The sequence below is a fragment of the Antechinus flavipes genome, chromosome 2 (genome assembly GCF_016432865.1).
Source record: "Antechinus flavipes isolate AdamAnt ecotype Samford, QLD, Australia chromosome 2, AdamAnt_v2, whole genome shotgun sequence".
Lineage (NCBI taxonomy): Eukaryota > Metazoa > Chordata > Mammalia > Dasyuromorphia > Dasyuridae > Antechinus > Antechinus flavipes.
Genome location: NC_067399.1, coordinates 519,733,867 through 519,760,833, shown reverse-complemented (window position 1 = coordinate 519,760,833; position 26,967 = coordinate 519,733,867). Strand labels below are relative to the sequence as shown.

Here is a 26,967-nt window from a genome sequence, read left to right as displayed (position 1 = left end):
ATCCTTATTTGACCATCCACTTCAAGTTTATTAAACATTTCCAAAGCTTGATTGGTTGTACATTAATGCTGTTTTGCTGCACTGATTTTTACCTAAGTACCCAGATATGGGTAAAGCTGTGGGAGGTATAGTGGGGTAGATAGCTAGCCTTAGAGTCAGTAAGAGTAGACTTCAAGTTCCCCATCTCACTTCTGATATATGTTACCCATATGACCCAAAACAAATAATTTAACTGAAGGTAAGTCTAGGCAGCAAAGTTTAGGAGGGGCTGTGAAGATAAGACTTGGAAGTGGATTTTGGAAGCAACTTAATGAATTAGACAGTTGCCAACCCATATTTTCCCTTATAATTTAAGGTCAGAAAGAGGTACTAAAAAGGTATATTATGTCATTTGGCAAAACAATAAATGAAGACATTCCAGAAATCCATAGGCTAGACTTGCAATCTGTAGTTACAGAGCTACTAATAGCTACTGTATTGTACTGTATAGAGCTACTGTAGCTACTAATCTACAGATAGATTAGTCACTAATATGACTAATGTACTATTGAAGGGAAATCTTAAATGGCTGTTCCCCAATCCTCATACAATGGGAAAAGACCCTTGAGGAGGCTGGAATCCTAAGACAGTTTAGAAGTAAGAAAAATAAATGTTCCTTCTTCAAAAACCAACAAAATTGCATAGAATTATGAATCTAGTAACCTAAATAATCTTTTAAATTAGATAAAAATGTTTATAAGGGAAAATACAGAAAAGAGGATGGAAAAGATGATTTTGTTATATGTGCCTTTGGGATCCCAACAGCCATTGGATGACTGGCTTCTTTATATGTATGTATAAGGAGCTTCATAGTATTATATAGAGATGCTTAAACTTTTTGGCTTCAGGATCCTTTCACACTCTCAAAAATTACTAAACTCCTCCCCAAGAGTTTTTGTTGATGTGTTTATTATTCCTACTAATATTAACTATATTTGACATTAAACTATTGTATTATTAGAAAAATATTTGTCTTCAACTCAAGTATGTAAAGAGTTCTGGATTTTTGGGTTCTTCTACCAGTTTTGATACTCACTAGTTGTGATGCTATGGGTCACTTATATATAGATTTCTAGGTGGTTCATATACATGGAGTGCTAGACCTAGAATTAAGAACACCTAAATCAAAATCCTCCTTCAGATACTAGTTCTCTTGACTTGACTAATGACCTTGGGTTAGGCATCTGTAAAATGGGCTTAATAATAACACCTGCTCCTGGATTGCTATGAGGATCAAATGCAATATATGTACAATGCATTGTGGAAACAGCTGTCATATTACTCATTCTTTTAACTGTTTCTTTATCTGTTAACGGAGATAATTTTATTACTTATGATTAAAGTGCTTTGTAATGTGTAAAACACTCTCTAAATGAAAGTTATTACCCTATTCTTACCCTATTTCAAGACTCACAAGTATTAGGGTAGTGGGGAAATGCTAATGTTAACAGTTATTAACTGCCAGCCTTTCAACCTTGAAGGCTTCCAACTCCGGGCTTCCACTACCATGTCCAGGTGTCAAGGAAGGAGATGTGCCAGCAGCCATGGTGTGCTTGGCAGTGAACCTTCCCTCCAGCCTGAGGATATCTGAAAGGCCAGGGAGCCATGGGCCTTGCCTTCTTCCCAGTCCCTTCACATGCTTTTGAGTATTAGAAAGAAGAGTTAGAGAAAGGCTGCAATCTCCACCTCTCTGGTGACAGGTTACCCTAACAGATCTAGTGGCTAAATTTCGCTATTCTTAAAGGAGGAAGTTATAGCTTTTTGTGTGAAGTAGAAAAATTCCTAAGGTTGAAAATGATGATTACAGGGTAAGTACCAGCTAGCTCTCTTGGGTGAAAAATCAAATTGTTTTTCTCTTTCTTACATCATTGTTACAATTTAGTATTTATCTCCCCACCCACTGCTTACACCCAAACCCAGACTAGGCCTGTGCCTTAGAAAATTATTTTCCTATGGCTCCCTGCCTTCTTTTACAAAAAGATGATAGACAATTAAGCCTGGAGCATAATAATGTTGACAACATTTTCAGTCCCACAGCTCCAGAAAGCAACTGACAAATTATTACTGTTCAGAAAGTGCTTTGAGCCCCCAAGAGAATACAAGCACCTGGGATCAGAACTCTTGGGCAATCAGCATGAAACATATGATGGTCCAAGACATATGTTACACAGACAAGGAACCCTCCTAGAGGTGGTGATAAAGCTGCTAGTCAGATTTCTTGTGGAAAAACAACAACTGAGTTTTGCATGCAATTTCATCTTTTTTTTTTCCTAGCTATGGTAATGAAGGAGTTAAAATCGATGATCTTGTATAGATCCTTTTTATTCTTACCAATATACAAAAATTTTTACCCCTCCCACAATCCATTTCTCCATTTCTAAAGAAAGCAGGGAGTTTCACTCAATCATATTTTCATTGCCCACTAAACTCAATTTTGCCTAAGATGCTAGATAAGGAAAACACACCAAACTGCTTACTCCATCAAAACAGGCCCTTGTTGCATATTGGCAAAAAATGAAAATCTATTAACGCAGGATGCCAAAGCTGATAACATGAGAAAAAGGTGCTTAAAAGATTAAAAATGGTTGAAGTCATTGTTTGCCAATTACTTATGCTGTTAGTGCTTTCAAAGCTGCTATCCTTTCTTTTAGGTGATTGCTTTAAAGTTGCAGCTTCTTCAATGTCAGAGTGCAAACTCCAGGAGGTCAGGAATATGCTTAATTTGCTTTGCACAGCACCTGGAATATTGCTAACTGCAAAGTTAGCTTGCATTAAAGCTAGTTGACTGATTAACCTCAGGGCCACATCACTTCTCAAGCACCTGTTTGCTAAAAGATATAGGAAGGTCTCTAAGGGGAGAAATGCTACTTAACTTAGATACTTGGATCAGCTGCCTAAATCTGGAAAAGAGATGTCACCAAATCCTACTTCCTCATTTTACAGATAAGGAGACTGAGGTTGGTGATGAGTGACTAGTTTAATGTCGCACAGAGAATAAACCTCAGAGATGACATTTGAACCCATTCCTCTGATACCAGAACAACTGTTCTTTCCACTGTAACATGTTGCCTCTTCAAAGATCTGAGGGCATGAGTATCAGTGACTCTTATGATTCCTGGATCACTGGATTTGGAGTTTCAGAAATAAAAGTTTGAATTCAGGCTTTATTATGGACTAGATGTGTGTCTAGCCTTTAACCTCTTTGGATTTCAATGTCCTCATTTGTAAAGTAGAGTAATAATACCTGCTCTACTTATCTTGGGAGATAGTTAAGAGAATACTTGGGTAATAGATATGAAAATGATTTGAAAAAATGAAAAACATTATAGAATAGCTCATCATTATAGCTCCCATAAAACTTACCATGCTATGGTTTATAAAGCACTTTGCTAATTTTCTGTACAGATTAATAGTTGGGGCCTTTGATGGAGATGTCTGTGCACATATGGATTATGATAATAATAATAGTCCGCATTTATATAACACTTTAAGGTTTGCAAAGCACTTTACATATATTATCTCAATTGATCCTTATAACAACCTTAGACAGGTGCTATGATCATTTATATTTTATAGATGGGGAACATAATGCAAAAACATTAGAAAGGATCAAGTATGTCTTGGACAGGATGAGTGGATTTCTTTATTATTGTTCCTTCCTATTTCACAGATTGGTGATGATGATGGTGACGGTTAAATTTTTCAACCCACTTTCCTTCAGAGGAAAGATACTCATAAATTATGACATCAGTAACTCTTAACAGGCTTCCTGAAGAACACATAGGTACTAATTTTGGCCTTTAATGTTTCTATGGAGGCTGGATAAATTTGCTTCATTCCCCAGGTAACTTTAGTGTAACAAATTTTTCCAAATATTTAACCTAAATGTGATGTGCTGTCATGAAAGTCCATTATGTTTGCTTCTCTCCTCATCAATTACTCAGAAAAATTGATCCCTATTCTCTCTATTACATCCCTTTATGCTTCCACTCACAGTTATACCCGCAAACCTCCAATTTTTTTCTTTGAGCTATACAGTCGGTTCTCTTATTTTTTACTCTGAGGCCTTCATTTGCAAATATTTATCACTTTTAGTTGGTCTCCCATGAAATCTGAAACACATTTCATCTGCCCATTTAAATTCAGGATCACAGGTACTTGCTGGTCATTGCTTTATAAATCAGAGGAAATAACTTTTGTCCCAGATGCCTCTAGCTCTCTTGTTAACTATCCTCCCCCTTCCCTGGCAATAACAAAGGAAAGGGCGGAAGGCAACAAGAGACTTCTATGAACTCAACCTTCCATCAGTACTGGCATCCATCCCTTGAACTTTGCAGTTCCACCCTCAAGGTACTCACCACGTAGACTTCACAACAGATGCAGAGACCGCTGTTCTTGGTAAATGCATGTGTAATGTCTAGTAGAGCAGGTCTTGTCATAGGTCCACCAGTTAAAACAATACATTGGGGCCTAGGAATGGAAAATAAGTAATAAGAACTAGCCATGGAAATGGAATCACATTTATAGAATCACAGAATTTTAGAGTTGGGAAGATCCTTAGCAGCCATTCAGTTCAAACCATATTTAAAAAGAATCCTCACTAGGGCATCCTCCAATTGAAAACCTCTATGAGAAGCAAACTACCACCTCTTAAGACATCTCTTTCCTCATTTGAACCTGCATCATTGGTAAGACTTCTTTTTTTCCTTCTGACATCAAGTTTAAATTTACCTCACAACAATGTCTACCTATTGTTCCTATTTGGTTTTGGGGCAGAGAACTCCTGCTCTATAGGTCCTTCTTTCAAATATACTTATCATGTCTACTTATTGCCCCGAGTCTGCTCCCAGCTAAACATTCATAGTTTCTCTAACCAATTCTCAGGAGCCAAAGGCCTTCACCATTCTAATAGCACTCCTCTGCATTTTCTTCACCTTGTCAATGTTTTTTTTTAAACTGGGTTCACCCCAAACTGAACATAATGGTACAAATATAGTTTGACCAGAGCATAGTACAGAGAAGCTATCACTTTATCATTCTTGGAAGCTATAGACCTCTTTTATTTAACACAGCCCAAATTTGCCTTGGCTTTTTGGCTATCACATTATCTTAATGATTCATGTTTAGGTTGTAGTCCTCTAAAACTCCCAGGATTTTTTTTGTTAGACAAGCTGCCCTTTAACAATGCTTTCCTCCATGCTGTACTCGATTCTTTTGAACTCAAGTATAATACTTTACATTTATTTATTCATGTAAACATATGCCCAGGACTATAAAGAAGCCAAGATAACTACTATAGAATTTATGACAAAGATAAAAAATGTACTTAATTATGATTTTTGTTAAAAGTTTTCATGGAATCTAGGATATACTGCAACCCATTCAACATGTAAAGGACTGCTTGCCATCTGGGGGGAGGGATGGAGGGAGGGAGGGGAAAAATTGGAATAGAAGTGAATGCAAGGGATAATGCTGTAAAAAATTACCCTGGCATGCGTTCTATCAATAAAAAGTTATTTTAAAAAAAAGAACAAGAAAATAAAAAAAAAAGTTTTCATGGAGAGGGGAACACTTCTTTAGTTTTTTCAGTAGTGATCTGTCCAGAAACTTTTGTGTTTTTAATTAAAGAAGGAATGAAATGAAGTAGGGTGAAGTTTTTCCTCGCCCTTAAGCCTAAATCTATTTTTCTACAACTTTTCTCTCCTTTTTTAATTCTTAGTTCTGCCTTCTGGGGCCAACAAGAATCAAGATTAAATCTTCTTCTACATGATAACTCTTCAAATACTTGAAGTTTTTTCAATAGATGACATCTGCTTGGTGATACGGGAAACAACAGGACAGATTGGACATGGCTAAGAAAGTTAAGGACATTATGGGTAGGGACATCTCATGTTTCTATAGAGACCTGATTTTTAAAAATCTGTCCTCAGCTCTTCCATTTGGCACAGATGTGTTCTCAGAGAGCACCTGTCTCTAATTCAAAGCACAATGGCACTTCAGGATTAACTGTACCTGAAATTTTTTACATGATCTTCTACAGTGGTTAATTCCAGAGCATTGTCTAAAGCACTCACGTAGGAAAGAGCTTGAGTAGAAGATCCCCAGTTCACATCTATAAATTAAGAGAGATACAGAAAAGCAATATTTAGGCTTTGATTTTTTCTCCTTTGAACTAAATATAGCAGAGAGCACAGAATCTGAAATCAAGAAGACCTGAGTTCAAATCCAGCCAAAAACATTTCTTAATTCTGTGACCACAGCGAGTTATTTCTCTCCTGTCTATCTCAGTTTTCTTATCCATAAAATAGAGATAATAATGACACTTATCTTCTCTGATTGTGACGATTAAGTTAAATAATATTTGTAAAGCACTTAGCATTGGAATGTAGTCTTTCTTAATCAATATTCCCTCTTTTCCTTCCTTCCTTCCTTCCTTCCTTCCTTCCTTCCTTCCTTCCTTCCTTCCTTCCTTGCTTCATTCCTTCTTTCCTCTTTCCTTTCCTTCCTTTCTTTTCTTCTTGCCTTCCTTTCTTCCTCTTTCCATTCCTTCCTTCTTCCTCCCTCCTTTCTTCCCTCTCTTCCTCCCTCCCTCTTTCTTTTTTCTCTCCCTTCTTTTCCTTCTTTCTTCCTCCCTCTATTTCTCCCTCCCTCCCTCCTTCTTCCCTAGTGTAGGGTTTATTGAATCATTGGTTTAGAATTAGAAAGTACTTTTGATGGACATCTAGTCCAACTCCTTTTCTTACAGATTTAGAAATGAAAGACCCTAGGAGAGTTAATGATTTGCTCATGATACCATAGATAATAATGAATTTCAGAGGCAGAATCTGAATCCTCATCTTCTAAGTTCTAGGCCAGAGTGCTTTACATTATACTACACTGTGTTTCTCAATGTCTGAGAGAAATAATGGCTTGTATATTCATAAACAACACCCAAGAGTAAAAAATACTGTTTTTGAATAGAAAATATCTAGCTAATCAGAAAATTGTAACTGATATAGTCTTTTATTGAAATTCCATTTGGGAGAGAGGGTTGTGTGAAGATTACATTCTGGGCAAGCAGGCTCAGGAAGTGAGTCAACCTACGAATAAGATCTGGATGCCAAATACAGAATGTTTAAGGGGCCATTTTCAAGGGCATGAAAGAAAGAGACAGAAGGAGTGTATGTGCAAGCAGATGGTGTTCAGCAAATGTTTTTCTGAATAAGTTAGCTAACAAAATGGGCAAGAATTCATGCAAAATGGATGTCCTTAAAGAGCTTTACTGATTTTCAGTATTTCTTCTAGGTCTGACTCTCCAAGGACTACTTTATATGGCAGGCAAGACTAGTACTGATTCCTTTTTCTATTTTCTTAAACTTAAAGGTAAAAAAGGATATTGCAACTTTCATGAGTCTAGAGAGATTTTAAGAGGAAGGAAATGGAGCCCCCAACCTTCTATAGATTACCTCTGTGATGAAGACAGTACTTCCTCCCCCCACTCTTATTCTATATAAATCAGGAAAAAGGTAGGCAGTAAGTATGGGGAAGGTCAATGAATGGTAAGTGATCATTTTCAAGACATTTCAATACTTATAGTATTGAAATAGTAGCAAAAAAGCCCTTTTCCTCTTTCTTTAGAAAACTCAGTTGTTAAACAACTGGCATACAAACTTGCCCATTGGTTATTTTCTATGGTTAAACTGAAAATGGTCTTGTCAACCACAGTTGGTTCATCAAATATGATTTGACAACTGTATAATTAAGGGCCTTTCTGAGCTTACCTGGCTTTTTGTATGTCACATAGATATAGAGGAAGAACTCAATAACATAGGTGATAACAGCTGCCCACCAATTGATGACAAACATTACTCCACAGCACAATATGGCTCCAAAAAGAGATACCCACATGTTGTAAATTCCATAGGCAGGTCTCCAGCCTGAAAATAAAGAATGACTTTATTTAATTCAATTCCATTCAACCTCAATTCAATTCAGTATTTTTTGCACCTAGTCTATGTGAAGAGAGAGACACATAAGAATGTATTTCTATCCTCTATGAGCAATAGCTCATAGTTCATATTTTTATATAAAGATTTATATGGATCAAGTAATTTCATTTTCTCAATAACCAAACCCTAAAAAGTAGATAATAAAACAGTTATGATTCCCATTTTACAAATGAAGAAGTCAAGGCTCAAAGAAGTTACATAACTTATTCACAGTTGTATTATTGATAAGCAAAAGAAAGATTCAAATCCAGGTCCCCTGACTCCAAATTGCATGCTCTTCCATTGTTGTGTGGTATTTCATTATCTAGTAGGAAGGATAACTATATCATTATAATGATACAATTATTTTCAGGGGAAAAACTTCTGTCTCTAGATTCAAATCCTGCTTCTTATTCTTATTACCTTTTTGGTAATAAGGTAAGTCTAGTAAACTTTTTCAGTCTCCAGCTCCTTATATACCACTTGGATTATGTTATTTGTGAAATATCTAGGGCTTTATGCAACCAGGTTCCAACTTTTACCCTTTTATTTTATACTGGAGATACTCTGTCTCTTCCCACTGTCTCCTACCCACTCATACTATCTACTCTGGTTTCTAGAATGTTGTTTCTGACAACTATCAAGCTTAGCATAAATTTCACTGATTTCTTTGCCTGTTGAAGTACTTTGTTTACTTAAAGACACAAGTCAGACATCACCTTCTCCATGAAACCTTTTTTGATCATCCCTTTCTGCATAAAAGGAGTGAGGTTTTTGGCACTTATTCTTATAAGTGCTTAGTACATTTTATGTGTTTAATAAGTGTTTTGTTATTCATTATCACATTATGACTTATATCCTAATTATTTGTATATGTCTTCTGCTATTTAGTAGATTGTTATCTTCTTCAGAAACTTGTTTAGTTTTGTATCTCTAACATTTAGCACAATGCTTTGGCTATTATATAGCAGGTATTTAATTCATATAAATCATAGATATCTTACTCAGCAAACATAATACATTTTTAAAATATGCTTTACATATATATATATATATATACATATATATATATATATCAAACTAAACTAATTTTGTGGATTGCAATTCTTTTTGAAAGAAGGGGCTCCATAGTCCTTTTTTTTAAGGTTTATCAGTCTTGCTTAGAAATCTTTCAAATCATATTTCTGAAAAAGGAGACAGCAAGAAGGAAAGGGAGGAGCTTCAACATCATACAAATGGCTCTCGATAATTGTCTTAACAGTCAAAAGGTAATGCTTTGAAGGAACTGCAATTTTGAAAGCCAAAATTATAACTATGAAAACTTTCCATGTAATTTGGCAAGGACAAGAGAAATTCCTTATAGTCCAACCTCCTAATTTCACAGATGCAGAAACTTGTCCAAAGTGACTTAGAGGTCAGCTAGGGGGAAAAGTAGATAGAATGGCGAGCCTGGAATAAGGAAGACTTCAGGTCAAACATGACTTCAGACATTTAATAGTGTGTGACTCTGGAAAAATCATTTAACCTCTATTTGTTTCAATTTCTTCAAATGCAAAATGGGAATAATATTAGCACCTCCTTCCCAGATCATTGTGAAATAATATTTGAGATAAAAATGAGATAATATTTGTAAAACACTGTTTTGTAAAAGACTTTTATTTTGTAAAAATGACTGTTTTGTAAAAGACTTTTCATAAATACTACTTTCCTTCCTCTTACTGTTCCTCTACCCCTAATACATAAACACAGTTAAATCAAAAAGGAAGCAAGTTTCAGAGTTGGGAATTCCAACTCATGTCTTAACTCCTGTCCTATTAATATGGCAGGGCTTTAGGAAATGGAGGAAGGAGGGTGGTAGAGAGACTGAGAGTGAGGGGGTGGCATGAGGAGGAATTAGTCCTTGATTTCACAATTTTGAGCCACTATTAATCCAGGTAAAAAAATATATTGAAGTCATCTGTATTTGAATGGTGGTTGCCCACCATAGATCTGCCTTTACTCTGCTCAACAGGTAATTATAGAAGCTACTCATCCTTCTTCTCTGTACCACTGGCAAGAAGCAAATTGATAGTATGGAAGTTTCAAATATATACATTTATTCCACTTCTTTGGTCACTTTCACTCTGGAAATAAATAGTAATGTTTTTCTACTGCTGAAATAAATGTGGTTTCTCTTGCAATGAATAATTTATTGCATTAGGAGAAAATTGACTTTATGGTTGGTCAAGAAGGCCATTGCTCATGATTCCCCTTCAGCTTCAGAAGTTATCCCCCAACTCACCAAAGTAGAGTAGGTTACATTGCTCACAACTAGGATATAAGTATAGAGATAGTTATCATTTCAATTGTGCAAGTATGTTATCTATCTTCTATTTTTTTGGAAGGGAAATATAAGGAGGCAAGAACAAGATATGTGGAAGACAAAGGGTTTACTGGTTCTTTGGTTCATTCTGAAACATCAAACTCAACTTACCTGGAGATTTTGCATAAGATGCATGAAAACAGGAGAAGTTAATAAGTGCATATGAAGCTAAGAAGAAGTTGGAGATGATGGGAGCAATGGTATTCAATTCAGCTGTGGAAGAAAAACACAAGGATGAAATCTAAGGATGAATAACTATTATAACCTTGAAACATGACCTTATTTAGATACTGATATTATAGCTGATCTCTGTCATATTTAGAGTTAGTGATTTTCCTTAAGGGCTGTATTATTTACTTGAAGTCTATAATCAGATGGATCTTTAATAGATTGATGGAAAAAAATCTAGCCAATAGGTAGGTGAGGTAATTGGGAATTTTATCCCAATGCAAATACAGGTAAGATTGAGAAGAGAAATGAAGAAAACAGATGAAACCTTCCTCTAAAATAACAGTGATGACACTGGTTTACTTCCTGCCATTTCTCTAAACTTTTAAGTTTTTGAAAAAAACCACGTGGAAAAAGCATTCAGCTATTATGTTATGAAATTAAGATTCATTACCCCTGTCTCCTTTCTCTTCTAGACTATTGTTCAAACCATATAAATTTTATATGTCTATATGTCTTTTGCATAAAAGAGACCACAGAAATGGCCCAAGTAATTTGTATACATTTCTTGTCAATAAAATGTTCATAGAATATTAAATATAATTCCCTTGAGGGCCAGTAAATGCTTAATAAATTATTGATGTTTATATTTATATCCCTCAGGTCAAGAATGGTAATTTGCACATAGAAGATACTTTGTGAAATCAAATATAGATGATTCTAAACATCATGTAAGTCTAAATTATGAGGCTGATAGGTGGCACAGTGGATAGAATGCTGGACCTAGAGTTAGGAAACCAGTATAAATCTGACTTCAAACCCTTCAAACCAAATAACTGTGTGATTCTGGGCAAGTAATTGAAATAATTTTTTCAATTTTCCCATCTGTAAAATGGGGATGCTAACAGCACCCCTTTCCAGGATTGTTGTGCAGATAAAATGAAATATTATTTATGTGGAAATCTACAATCCAATCTATATAAATTCTAGCTATCCAAACTTTCCAGTGACCAAATGGAATAACATTATATAAAACAATTTGCAACTTTACAATTCTATATAAATGAGAGCTATTATTATTTCAATCAATTAACTGAAAAGTATTTATTAAATGCTTACTATGTTCCAAGTACTATGCTAAATGCTGACTGTACAAAGGTGAGGTGACAAATGATTTCTTCACTAGGATATACATACACAAAGAGTTAGAACCCAGTTTTTTAAATTCCCAGCCTAGTATTTGTTCTATTGTAGCCAAATGCTTATCATGAAGCTCCAAGTGTGGGTGAGCGAAGGAACTTTAATAATATATTAATTGTTTTCTGCAGGCCAATTTTCACCTCTTAGGTATCATAGCTACCTGTGGCAGTGTGGTGGATTCTAAGGAAACCATCTCAAAATGATGTTTTTAAATGAATACAAAGGAAACCAATTAAATTGAAAATAAACAACAAACTATTTTTAAAAAATATTTTTTGAGTTTCACAGTTGGGGATGGGGTGAGGGGTAACTCTTAAAATAAAAATACAACTTACTACTTTCAGTTCTGCATTAAAGTATAACTTACTAACATAAAAAACACCAATATTAACCCAAGATTTTTAAAATTTAATTTTTGACAAAGGGAGAGATAATTAGAAGCACAAAAACTGTGTAAGAGAAGAGTGTGAAGGGATGTTTTATAATGTAGCTAAACCTTGGGTACACTAAGAAAAGCCCATCTTCAGTTCAATTTGCTAATGTGCTAGATAAAGCATGGGTCCTTAAAAAAACTTCATGCAGACTTTTTGATAAATGATTTAAATCTCAAGGAATCATGCTCTCTTGGTCAGATCTTTGCATGTACCCATTACTATGCTGGAATCAGCTCTAAATAGCTCATCAGAACTGATCATTAAATTTTCAGTGTGAATAATTATACTTCAGAAATCAGCAAATAGTATAAAATGGGGTTTTCATGATTGTCTAGATTTAAAGTGTTGGAGAAAATGTTAATAGAGCAGTTTAAACTTAAAAGTATATTATTGGAATAGATCCTCATCTGTATAGATCCAGTTGTTAAATATTTACAGTATGCCCCTGAATCTATCTCAATTCTATTGATCCTAGTTTTAAGGAAACTTAGATGCAGATCATATTTTATTTTATATAACTATTGAGCTTTGCATGGCATGTATTCCTCTGGGTTACTTGCATATATGGAACTAAAATGTTTACCCAGTTTGCAACAAGAAGCTAGATAGGTCTTAATCTCAGCCCTGTTATGGTACATCTGATATAAGTGATATCATTCAGTAACTCCTTATTTATCTAGAAGTAAGATTTCTGGCAACTGCTATCATCTGGAATACAGGTAAAATATGGGATTTTAAATGTTGCTGAGATTCTGGAATAACTATTACAAAGGCCATGCACCAAAGCTGCTATACTTTGTAGGAATCCAGAAAATCTAAGGGTTTCATTAGAACTATTTCTAAGACCATAGAAAAATAAGAGGAAATTAGAAAGAGCAGTGCTTTACAAGGCAGTTCACTGATGAATACACTGACAACAAAAGTGACAACTGACAAGGTATTATAGCATATCAGAAACATCGGTAGTGATAAGAATGATTCTTAGTCATCAAAAAGTTAAAAGATGTTCAGTGTGAACTGCTTAAGAAGGTAGGGGAGGGTGTCATGGATTTTGGAAAGATTTCCTTTAAATGATGAAAATTAAACCTGACACTTAAAGAATTTAATTTTAATTATATGGAAAAATTACTCACACAGAAAATATCCCCAAGGATGCCACATAAGTGAAGCATTGCTATATATAGCTACTTTATTCTTTGGGGTTATTCTTAAGTCTAGAAATCTGAAAGAGCAGAATTTGTGTAATCCTTGGTCATCTTGTAAAGATTCAGGAATTATGGTCAAATTCCTCTTCAAAGAGCAAGTAAAGGGACTGGGTTAATTGAATTCTATCATAGGTAGGAATACTTTGTTCTGCATACTGTATATATATACAGGTGCCAGGGCTTTTGACAGCCTACATTATCTATGATTTGCCCTATACATTGGCATCTTAATGGGGACATGGCTTATGATGGAGCAAGGAGATGCAGACTCGAACCAGTGAGTTTGGCCCAATGTAGATTTTATAGATGTCTTTTGCTTAGAAAGGAGAGGTAATCAAGTCCAGATATCAACACTCATTTGCCCACTTCCAAGACATAATTATGTAGATTCAATTAAATTATGAAATATCCATTAAGCACTTATTAAGTTCAAAGTATTGTGCAACATTTGAGATAAGTGGATATCCCAATACATATCTCTACATGTAGCCCAAGGATAAAAAACAGTCCCTATCTTGAGTGAGCTTACATTTTTGCCCTCTCTTTGAAATAAAAAAGGGGCCAACAGAAGGTCAACAGAACCAAACAAATTGAGAGAAAAATCTTCCCAATTAGCCATACAAAAATAGAATAGACTATTTCAAGCTAGTGTGGATTTATCTTCTCTGTAATCTTTCAAACCATACATGTGGATGATCATGTTCTGATTATGGTATACAGGATGCTCATATAGGTATGGATTGTACACAGTGTTCTCTGAGATCCTTCCAACTCTGATATACTGTGACTCAGAGCAGGAGTTCTAATATGAGGAGTCACATGGGTAAAAAACTCAGATTCAATATGATAGTATTTTCTTGGATGTCTTCTTGGTCCTAAAAATTCAAAAATTTCTAATTTCCCTGCTAAGCAAGCTTAATATTCCAAAGTTGGGAAGTAGGGAAGAAAACAAATCTAGATTTAAAACTATCAAGTCCACCTTATTTTATAAATAAGACTACTAAGGGCCAGACTGACTTGCACAAGGTCACATAGATAGCAAACCTCAGAGACAAGATTTGAACCCAGGTTCTTGAAGCACAAAGTCAATGTTCTTTCTACTCATCCATGCTACCTTAGCACAAGCTAACTTTCCAAATCTGAAAATAAAATAAAAAATGTTCTTTGACTTTTAGTGTTACCAGAAAACCCACTAACCAATCAAAATGAATGCCATTGCAATAATGAATGTGAGAATATATCCTCTTAGAGGCTCGTTGTTTTTCCCATATCCTTTTGCAAAAAACTGAAGGGCTTTGTAGATGTTGTCCTTGCAAAGAGCCTAATGGGAAAAAAAGGAGAGGAAAAAAAGGAGAGAAATCAGTCATTTATATATGCACACAGTCATTACCCAGAAGTGACTCTTAAACAAGGAGATTTTTGGAAAGATTAAGTGACATATGATACTGTGGCACTGGTTAGCATCTGTAGTTTATCATTCTTTATATTATTTGCATCTATCTTGAATATGTGGCAGATAGAGCACTTGGACCAGATGCAAACATTAAAATGTTTCTGAAAATGATTGCTAGTGAGAATAAGTATTTCAGCTGAATACATGTAGAGAAAACAAGAAGAAAATTGTGTTTCTGAGGTTACAGTACCTGGAAAACTTTTGGTGCACTAACAAGAGAGGCCAGAGCAGAGGAGAGAGTTGCAGAAAAGATTCCAGCGGTGATTAAGGGTCCAAAACCTGAGACCATGCTCATTACCTGTAGAGAAAACAGAAGCTCAGGTAAGGAAAAGTAATTCTGGAGTTTCTGGAAGAAGGAGACAGCCCTTGTAGAGGAATGTTGCTCAAACTGTCCTCATTATACTTTCCTCACTGGCTTGGGGCCTGGGGGCTCAGATCACCAGATGCAAGTAGTCTAGAATAGTGAGGAAAATGCTGGATTCCAATGCTACTATTTTTTACTCCTGTGGCAACTTGGACAAACTTCTTAGGCCTTCTTTCCACATATGTAAAATGAGAGGCTTAGATTAGATTGTCTCCAAGATCGTTCTGATCTATTTGGATTAGGGACCCCTTCTCTCTTTCACTACCACTGGTCCTTACCCATCTCTGGGATATCAATTTTTTTCCCTTGAATTTCCTGACCTAGAGGGGACAGAACTTCTCTTAAATTCTATCAGTATGATGGTTGGATTCTCTCTCCTCCCTTCCCTCCCTCCCCCACAAATTACTTTACTAAATAATTGAAGGTAAAAGTACAAAATAGCAAAAAAATTAGTTACCGAGAAGTCTTGCTCTAAAATCACTATAATCTAGTTTGACAACTTGCCTTGCTCATATCTATTTCTGATTTTGGCCTAGGTTCTTCCTCTATCTTCTTTCCTACCTGGTAAGTTATTTTCTTGTCTTTGACTAATTTTTTTTTTCGCCTATGCCAGTAGCCTGAATACATTTACTAGTCATTGGGTGAATCTTGGTTCTTCTTTTCTGATTCTTATTTGTTTTATATTAGGACCCTAATCACAAGACCATCAATGACCCTAACAAAAACAAACAAACAAACAAACAAAAAAAAACCCTTCAGCATCCCTTTCATTCCCTGTTTCTAATTTGTTCAGCCTTCAAATTGGTTTTCCCAGTTGAGAATACTTTCAGTCATTCAGGATAATATATCCATCCTATCTCTTACTCTTCAACGAACATTTGACTCTTTCCTGACCTAGGATTAGGAGAAAACCTAACCATTCTCTTGGATGAATGTAAGAAAATTTTTAAAAATTGTTTATAGTTAAATCAGCAGATTCTAGAGAAATCTGAATATCTCAGGAACCAAGTGAAGAATTATGTTAGCCTAAGAGAAAAAGGGGTCTTTTAGCCTAAAGAGGAATAAATATTTCAGGCATAATGATAGGCATCTGTAATCCCTGCTACTGAGCAAGGCTGAGGTTGGTTAATTGCTTGAGTTCAGTTCTGAGTTGCAATAGGAGAAGAGATAATTGGGGATTTTGTACTAAGTCTGGCATCGTGGTTGAGTCCCTCTGAACTGACTTAAGTAAGCAAGATGGAGCAGGTTAAAACTCTATACTAATCAATATTGGAATTGGGCCATGTATGGCCACTGCAATTCCAGCCTGGTTGAGATAGAAATACCAGGCTAAAACAGCAACAGTTGGGATAATAACTAACTAACTAACTAACTAACTAACTAACTAACTAAATAAATAAATAAATAAGGTCAACCCAAAAGAGTAAGAAAAATCCATATAACATATCAGAAAGGTACATCTGTCATCTTGAATAACTGAAGATATCCTCCATTGGGAAAACCTATTTGAAGGTAGGACAGGAGTTACAAGGTTGGAAACAGAGAAAGAAAGGGAGACTTTAGGACTTTCTGATGAAGTCATTAATGATCATGTGGAGAAGACCTAATATAGACCTAATTAGAACCAGAATTGAATCCAAACTTTACCCAATGACTATTGAATATATTCAGGGTTCTGAGGGAAAAGGTAGAGGGTGATCCTAAATGAAGATCAGAAATAGAGGTGGAGCAAGATTTCCCTCTGGACAGAAACTGTCAATGTTTGTCTAAAACATAGTTAGTTTGGTACAAGATTTCTATGTTCAGTCCTTCCTTGCCCACACCTTCCAGTAGTTTTTCTAATTGACTTTTTCATTCAGGTGCTTCATTCTACTGGTATATTAAACATAAAATGATGATTATATGAAACTAATTGAATCATGTTTTTATGTTTTCCTTTACAAAACTGGGAAAGAACCCAGAAGTTTTAGTTTAAAACTAAACACTAAGACTTTTAGAACATCCTATATTGTGTGTGTCTGTTCAATTCAACAGTAAAGGAAGGATAACTAGGGAAACTCATCAAACAGATGTAAAGCACAAGAATTATGTCCCAATTATAAAAAAAATCAGATCCTAAGACAAATGATTTTTTCCACTTTCTAAAACTCCATTTTCTCATTAAATGGTTTCTCAATAATTTTTCTCTTTTCTTCCTTTAAAAGCTTTCTGGATTTTAAAAAAACTAATCCTTTCCTCTGTTTGATATAATTGAGTTTTCTTAGATTATAGCAAGTTCTAACAAAATGTGATACTTGGATAAAGCTTTGGGAAGAGTTATATTGTAAGTTTATATTTCCTTTTAAAAAGATCAGTTTCTCTTCTCTATACCCATAGAAGAATATTTTATGGGCATTATTTCCTCTATGTTTACTGAGCAGTGGTTTTGGGTCTTATACAAGATGAGATCCTGGCAGTCAAGTCCAGTTTTGCAGGAAATACCTTTGGTTGAGATAATTTATTTTTCCTTATTGGGAAATTCTAATAGATAATAAATTCATTAAGAGTTTCCTAATAAGAAATTCTCTTTCAACCAGCCACTTGGGACATTTATTATGTTTCTAACTCTTTTTGTCTATATCCCTCAAGAGTTTCAGACATTCCTTCTTCTTCTAGTCAATTCCTCTGTCATCTTACAGGCTTTTCCAATGCTACAGTTGATTCCCAGAATGCCTTCCATTCCCTAAAACATGATGCCTTTTCCCCTCAATTCCCAAAGCCTTCTTTGGTTAATTAGAAGAGAAGCAAGATGGCTTAGCAGACTTAGAAAAACAGATTTAGAGTATAAAAGTCCTGGGTTTCAAGTCCACCTATGAGAATTACAAGCTTTGGAAAAACCACTTTCAGAGCCTCCAGGAAACTCTCTAAGACCAAGTTAACTGGATAGAGAGATGAAGTTAGAATTTAGTAGAATTTGGTTCAAATCCTTCCGGAGTCTTAGTAACTAGGTAACAATGTCATTTAATACTCTGATCACCATTGTCCTTATCTTTAGGTTAGTGAACTAAATTGGTTGCCCTTTAAGGTCTCTTGCAGCTTGGAATCTATAATTCTTTTTAAGTTGAAGAAGACTTGTGACATTGGTAGAAGGAGTTTCCACAATGAGAGCTTTCCATATCAATGAAATAAATCATAGCATTTGACTGTTCTCCACTCCATTAAAAAGAAGGCGGTCCCATTGTTCAATTCTCTTTATTTCTGATTCTCTTACCACCACATTAAATGAACTTAAATTATTTTGCTTCAATGCAAACAATTTAATTTATATTTTTGATTAGTTGTTGCACATCCTTAATTTCATTTTCATTATAGGATGTCAGACTAAAAACTCTAAGGGAACTGATTTTATAAATACTTGCTTTGTGCTCTCTATTGTATATAGTAGATTTATATGTAAGCATTTGGTAAGTAATTTCAAGTCTTAAATATTTAGTGACATTGGGTGAAATGCTTTTTTAAAATATGAAAGCAAGTAAATAATGCCTGTGAATTTTCATTAAACTGTTTTGATAAAAATGTTATGATTGAGCCCACTTCTTTCTTTGGTGTGCTCTAAATCTATTATGTTGTGAACTATCTTCTCTTTTCTGCTTAGGACAATAACATGGGGAAATAATCAACCAAGTTTGTGATCTATGTTCTAGCTATATCAAGTCCATTAGAAAAGATATGCATAAACTGCCTTCCTTCCTTCCTTCTCCCCCCTACCTTGTAGTTTGCTACAGAAAATATAGAGGGAATTCATCAAGTTTCACTTCCCTTAGTAAATGGTACTCAGTGTCACTGTTCTATAGGGCCTATGTAGTCTGTATTTCACCAGATTCCCAGACTATTTCTCCCCACCCCACTTTAGAATTTCCAAGGCAACCCCATGAGTGAATATATGACCATTGGTGAGTTCAAGGGAATATCTCCATTGTTTCTGAGCTTTGTTCCTTCCCTAGGAGATCTGCTTTGATTTCCTAGAAGCTTTTTGGATAAGGCATATTAGTCGCAAGGCCTGTTGGGGTCCCAGTTTTCTCCAGCAGAACCCAAATTCCCTAGGGAGTTTCCCACCACAAGTGAATTGGAACTGAAGATGGAGGGTTATTCCAAATATTGTTTGAAGTCAGAGGAATTGAGTAAAAATCCTGACACTTCTACTTATTCTGTGATATTCTTTATCTCCAAAATAAAAGTCTTAAATTAGATTATTTCTTAAGATTCTTTCCAGTTCGAAGTCCTACTTTGCACAAGGACTTGCCTGTCCAGAGATTCTTTCTAACTCTAGGACCCAGAGTTGAAAATAACAGGCATTATAGGCAAACTTGTTTAAAGACTAGCTGTTTCCAAATTCAGATCTTAATCACTACATTGAACTAAGACAACTAACGTCCAATCATCAAGGACAACAAAAGTTTTAAAATAAAAATCCAAACCTGGAAGTTGTTCATCAGCCCATATGAACATTTTTGGTTCAAACATCTGGAAAAATCATAGCCCAGACCACAGGCAGCTGAGCCATTGCAGCTCATCCCAGAGATTATTGTGTCATTCACATTTCCAGTAGCATCCCGGACAACACAGGCTCCTGTGGAAAAGAAAGTGAATAATTAATTTAAAAAATAAACATCTGACCCAATTGGGATCCTCTGAAGAGGCATTCTTTTCCACTTCTGGGACATGAGACCTGTTCAAATTTTATATCCTCTATGAAGTCTTCCTGAAAATTCTTACCCAATACTGACTTTCCCTTCCTCTGAATCTCTAGAATACATCACCAATGACACCAGAAAGTGTGTGCCAGATTACTGCCCTATTGTCCCACTTACTATCTATTGAACTTTCCAGACCCCCAATCTTTCCCTTTGCCCCCCTCCACTCTATATGTAGTGTTTCCCCTTAGATTGTAAATTGTTTGAGAGACTAGCTCACTTTTGTATTTGTGATCCTAATATTTTGAGCCGTGGTTATTACAGAGTAAATATGTTCACTCAGTATGAGATACCCATGGTTCATATTTATATTTTTACTATACTGCATCATTAGTTTAATCAATAATAAATAATAACTGTTAAATTATTTGAACTCTTTTAAAGAAAGGAGCTCGTGAAAATAAACAGAAAAAAAACCCTCGTCTTTCTTCATCCTCCTTATTCACTGAGCATCTTCTCATTTCTGGGAATTGGCCAGCAGATAGATATCATTCAGGTCTTTGACCCAGTGGACCTCTCATTCTTAGATAAAGAATGCCAAGTCCTAGGGTTGGGAGATATTTGAAGAAGAAAAGGAAACCATATGGAAGATTTTATTCTAACATGTTTGAAGTCATTTGATTAAGAATAATTAAAAACATGATAGTGTCACTGTTCTTAAGCAGCAACACAGCTGAAGTGGCATTCGGTCCATTATTGAGTCTTCTAATAATAAAGTTCTTTTAATAAGATTTTATTACTTCAGCTGAAAACCACCCCAGTGCAGCATGGGAAGAGTAGAAAAAAGCACTGGATTCAGAGTCAGAGGACCTGAGTTCAAATTCTTGCTCTAGCACTTGCAATCCCTGTCACTTTAGGCATTCTTTAACCTCGATGAAGTTTCCAGCAAAATAAGAAGAGTAGAATACATTTCTAAGATTCATTCATGCTCTGAAACTATGAAATTTTAGCAAAGCAATCCAGAATGATTAACAAGCATTTTCCAGGGGTAGTCCACTACTGCGCTACACTGTTCCTTCTCCTCCATGAGAAAAGTGCAAGAAATATGCATTACCCCAGAAGCCTGTGGGAAAATGTGGCCGTTAGGGTGATCTGGCTGGTGATGGAGCCATAGCTAATTATGTGGGATATGCTAGAAAACATCCAGATCAGGGTGGATTTTTAAAGTCAGGACACTGAAGGAAGGATCAGTTGAAGGAACTGGAGATGTTTAGCCTGGTGAAGTCTGTGGGGGATACAATGCTTTTCTTCAAATATTTAAAGATTGCTGTGTAGAAGAGGGATTAGACATACTGGTTTTGACTCCAAAGAGTAGAACTAGGAGAAGAGATGTAAATTTGAGAGAAGTAGATTCAATCTTGATGTGAGAAATATTTGGAGTTCTACCAAAGTGGGATGGGCTGTCTGAGGAATCCCACACCCCCAGATGTCTTATTTTTTTAAGGTCTGATGATGACTTGTAGGTCTTGTTATAAAAAGATTCTTATTTAAGTATGGTTTTGGTTAAATGACCTATAAAGTCCCTTCCAACTCGAAGATACTGGGATATCTATGACATGGTCTTGTCTTTGATAAAGCACCTCAGTTTTGACCTTTTTCAGTTAAAAAAGGAACTAATTTCTGAAAAATCTAACACTGAAAAACCTTTTTTTTTTTTTTTGCTTTAATATTATTTAAAAAAAGAAAGTCATAGAAGCTCCTCAATCACCAAAACAATGATTTTTCTGTAAGAGGAATGGAATAGGAATAAGGATTTATTTAGTACTTATTGTGGCATTAAACATGTGCTATTATTTTACATTTTACAATTGAGAAAATAAACAGATTAAGTGACTAGTTAGTGGATTATAACTCAGGAGTTCCTAACTTCAGGCCTAAAGCCTCATCTACTGCACTATTAGCTGTTTGGAGATGTTTGAATATTCAGCAAACCTTTTCATCCCTAAAAAAGTTATTTAGGAAAATTTGCAAGGAGACACCAGTTGGGTGGGATTATGGGCTTTTTGCCCCAGGGTATTGAATTTAGCAGGCTCTGAGGACATTTGCAGTCCTTTGGTATCCCAGAAGCAGAGATTTTGTACCTGATAAGTAAAATGGTTAAACAAGGAGGTTACCAAATGGGAAGTTGGAGGAGCTTTTATCTTAATTTCTTCCATTATCTCCCCATTTCCTCTATCTGTCACAAGGCAGGTTCCCCAATAATAACGGCATTTCTCTGGTATTTAGGGTCTCTACCCCATATCATTCCCACCTACATGAGGGCAGAATTCAGAATTCATTCTGTTTCCTCTGAATGTGGTTTGTGTTACAAAAGTTTCTTTTTGTGACTTTGGTTGCAAGCCAACTTGTTTCATCATCTCTTTTTAATCTAGAGGTCAACCTAAGGAAAATAAACTGCTCTACTATTCTCTTGAAACAAGCAGAGAATGAACAAAATTTAGGTCTCTTCTGAGAACTGTTCAAAGTTCCATGGCTTTTGGTGATTTTCTTTTTTTGGTCCTCATCAGTCATTACCCCTAAGCAAGAAATATTCCTAGGTAAGCAATGGATTTTCTTGGTCACAGTTTCTGAGATAAGATTTCTGCCTCCCACACATTAAGTACTACCATTGAGTGATGGGATAAAGACAACGGGTGCTAGTGCACAAAATTCTGTGAGCCATGTGAATAAATGCGTGAATAGAGGTTGGGTCAATTTCTGATTCTTAAGCAATTGGAAATAGTGAAATTTCCTCTTTAGAGAAAGCAGTCCTGAAATGAGCCATTAGCTCCAATTCTATATCTTCCTTACAATTCCATTTTTTCCTTTCAACCCCTAGTTATGTACCTTTTCCCAGATAGACTCACATAGGCTGCATTCCCACCTTTAGGCAGGAGTGGATAATGGCAATGGAAGTAACCTAAATCCCTCTCTGCCTCTCTTAGTGGCAATGGGATCAATATCTGAAGTGGTATATAATAAGATAGATAACTAGATAAATATATGAATATGCATATATGCAGACACATACACCTACCCATATCTATATCTATTCACATACACATATAGGAAAATATGGAAATATAGTTCTACATGTAGGCATATTATATACATAAATACATATATAATAATATGAAAGCGTACTAATAGTTATCTATAACTATTCTTTCTATCTGCCTATATTTACTATTTATCTGTTTCCCCAACTATGACAATTATAATCAAACCTCTGAGATGCCAGAATGATGGGGGGAGGACATTTCACAATTTAAACATTTAGCAGCTTTCAATAATTTGCAAATTTTGAGAGTTTTACCCTCCACAGCCCAAGCATGACAGAAATTCTGGAGACTCAAATAACCATTGAGAGTAATCTTGAGTTTTGGCATATAACCTGATATAGAAAGAGCACTGGATTTGGAGGCAGGAAGTCTTGAATCTGACCTTTGATACTGACTGTGTCATGAGAAAGGGACAGTTTATTTAATCTCTTTAAATCTTATTTTCCTCAATTGGCAGTAATAATGGAAGTAATAATTTACTATAATTGGCTATTGTGAAGAGCAATCAAGTTAATGTGTGTAAAACTCTTTGTAAAGCACCATATGAATTTAGCTATTATTGTTGTTTCTTACCTACACAAATAGCAACCCCTATGTAGGCAACAGTGGTGATCAGGATGGCCAGCATTGTTCCTCTGGGAATAGCATCTTGTGGGTCCTTGAAGGGGAAAAAAGGTGAGAAGATTAAAAGAGAATGATATAAAGTGGGGAAATGAAATTATCTAGAGTTTATTCTGTCTTTGCAATTCTGCAAAACAATTTGGAAAAAAAAAACAGAAAAATCAACCAACTGACAAAAGTAGCAAGCTCTGAGGATGGAGGACATTTTTATGCTTTACTCAGATAGAAAAATGATTTTTTTTTACCATGTTAGTCTCTTGTTCAAAAATTTCAAGTGGCTCCCTTAAACAAAAGTGGCCACTAGAACAAAATCAATTTCTTCATCCTGCCTTCTAAAGCTACAATCTAACTCCAGTACTTTTCCTAAGTTATTTAATGAACTCCAAGTTCTAGCTAAGGGCAGCAAGGTGAGAAACCTGAAGTCTGGAACACATCTTCCTGAGTTTAAATCTAGCCTCAAGGACTTACTAGCTTTATAATACTGGCAAGTCACTGAATTTTGTCTGCCTTAGTTTCCTTATCTGTAAATTGAACTGGAGAAGGAAATGACAAACCACTCCAGTATCTTTGCCAAGAAAACTCTAAATTGGGTCATGAAGAATTGGACACCACTGAAAAAAGACCAAAGACCAATTATCTTAGCCAAGATTCCTACTTTCTGTACTCCCAACTCAATCTCCCTGTCCTTCTTTGATGCATTTATATAGGCTCTCTGATATGACAGAAATGCTTTTTAGACTCCTCAGTTTCCTTTACAACTCATTATAGATGCCACCTCCCATTCGGGATGCCTTTCCTCATCCTTCTCATTAGTGTTTTTTTTCTCTTCAAATTATTCACTATTTTCCTTATCTCCTATTTTGTATTCTCTAGAAGAATATAAACTCCTTGATGACAAGGACTGTTTTTTATGGGGTGAGGGCCTTTGATTTGAGTGTCCACTACAGTCTGCTACTTATAATAAGTATCCAATAAGTATTCCTTGAATTGAAGTGGAATAAAGGGAATATAGTCTTTGAATTTGTATGGCATAAAATATTCTCATTCTGCCATCAATTACCTGCTTTAAGGGAATTTCATAGGTATAATGGTTATAAAAGGGAGCCCATTCATCAGTCTTTTTCATAGTTGGTACCCCTTTTATTTCATATTATTTTTATTTTATAAAATTACAATCATTAACAGTACCTTGAATATGGTCAGCTCACTAGATTTTGCATCAGAAGGCTTGAGTTTAGATTCCAGCTCATTTTATTCCTATATGTGTGACTTTCAGCAGGCCACTTAAACAGAGCCCCAGTTTCCTAATCTTTATTAATTTGAATTTGTCTGGTTTCCTAGTGAAGGTCATACTTGCCAGAAAGCCACAGTTCAGTTTATTATACTATTCTGCCTATGTTTTCATGGTATGCCTCTTGGTCCTCAAGATAATAAGGGCTACTCCAAGTATTCGTTTAGGGGTCCAGTTGAATTAATATAAAGACAAATCTTTTAAAATTCTAAGGAGCTATGTAAATATAATTATTGTTACTATTACTATTACTAATGTTTGTTCTTTATTGAATTAAGATTTGTCTTACAGGATAGTTCTGACATTGCATTCCATCAATTCAATTATTTAGGCACTGGTTGCCTTGTGTTAGGCTCTGTATCAGGCACCAGATGTATGTTCAGATGAAGGATCATTGAGGTAGGGCACATTGTTGGCAGCCTCAAGATTAGGGATTTTTAAGCAAACAAAAATCTTAGTTTTTTTAATTGATTGCTATATTTCAATAGAACAGTTTCCTTTGTAATATCACATTTTATTTTATGTACTTAAACATTATTCTAAGGAACCTATTGTCTTCAGATCAAAGGGATTTGTGACAAAAAAGATGAAGGACTCCTCTTCTATATTCTGATGGCACAATGTGATCATGTTGAAGAATTTCAGTGAAAACCCCCAAAACTCAATTATCTCAAAATTCAAATCTGGGACTGCTATAAGAAATCATTGCTAGAAAGATGAAGAGGGGAGATAAATATAAGTTTATACTAGGATATCACTTTTTAATGTATGTTTTATTGATTCCTTCTGCCTTTACACCACTATGATTTCAAGCCCTGAAAAATTTCCACACCTAATTGAATTCTCCTTTATGACAAATATATTTAAACAAAAACACCTGACAAATTAGACAATGTCTACAATATTCCGTTCAAGGTGTCCACCACTTGTGTGTATACCATGAATGGGGAGGAGTATTTCATTATTTATCTTTCAATTAAAATTAGTTCTTTGAGTATTTAAAGTTCAATTCCTTTACATTGTGTATATTGTCTCCTTTATTCTGCTTATTTCACTCTGAACCACTTCATTTAACTCTCCATTTTTTCAATTCCTTGTATTTATTATTTTTACTAAATATTAATATTTAACCATATTCATATATTGGCATTTTTAGCCATTCCTCAATTGAAGGGTCTTTACTTCGTTTAGAATTCTTTGCTACCCCAAAAGTGCTACTATGAATATTTTAGTATCTATTGGAGTTTTATTTCTGTTTTTTTTCCCCCCTTGGGAGAGATTCACAGGGACAAAGAGTATAGACAGTTAAAACATTTTTGTTGTATAATTATAAATTGATGTCTAGAATTGTTGGACTCTTTCACATCCTTATATATAGGGTGTCACTATGCCCATCTTCCCACATTTCTATTATTCCCTTTGAGCTCTTAAATACTGGGAAATAACTCTTGGTGCTATGTATTTCTGTAAAATCCTTACATGTTTTGGATATTAGGCTTTTTATCAGTGATATTTGAAGTAATTTTTTTTTCATTCTATGTTCGTTCTAGTTCTCTTTTCACTGATTATGTTTGTGTAAAAGTTTTCAAATTTATATATTAAAATTATGTACATATATCATTATCTCTTGTACTTTTTATTTATTTAAGAATTCTCTTAATCATAGTTGTGTAAAGTAAATGTTTTCATTCTTTTCTAATGTTTTTATGATATTGCCTTTCATATTCAGGCTGCATATTAATTTTGAGTTTATTTAGGTATATAGTATAAGTTATTGATCTAAACTGAACCTTTGCCAGTGTTGTCCAGTTGTTTTAGCAGTTCTTGTCAAAAAGGGTGTCATTTTTCCAACGATGTATATCCTTGCATTTACCAAACACTGGGATGCTATTTTTGATTTTTTTCTTCCTTATGTAGTGGGTTCCACTGTGTTTTAATAAGTATATATTTTGAAATATATAATTTGAAATATAATTTGATAATTGGCTATACTATGATCCTTATTTTTCTACATTAATTTATGTAGTATTGTCATTTTAATTGGCATTTACTTTGTCATAAACAATGAATCTTTCTCCAATTAAGCTTA

General features: G+C 35.0%; 1 protein-coding gene across 1 annotated transcript in view; it reads right to left on the bottom strand.

The window, feature by feature from the left end:
* Positions 1–26,967, bottom strand: part of SLC12A1 (solute carrier family 12 member 1) — a 126,477-nt gene that overhangs the window by 66,201 nt on the left and 33,309 nt on the right. Inside the window, exons 10-17 of the mRNA XM_051980599.1 lie at positions 23,540–23,624; positions 19,650–19,801; positions 15,019–15,126; positions 14,573–14,696; positions 10,480–10,581; positions 7,800–7,955; positions 6,052–6,151; positions 4,398–4,509 (exon numbers count right to left, since the gene is read on the bottom strand). Of these exons, the coding sequence (XP_051836559.1) occupies positions 4,398–4,509; positions 6,052–6,151; positions 7,800–7,955; positions 10,480–10,581; positions 14,573–14,696; positions 15,019–15,126; positions 19,650–19,801; positions 23,540–23,624 (939 nt within the window). The remainder of the gene's footprint in view (positions 1–4,397; positions 4,510–6,051; positions 6,152–7,799; positions 7,956–10,479; positions 10,582–14,572; positions 14,697–15,018; positions 15,127–19,649; positions 19,802–23,539; positions 23,625–26,967) is intronic.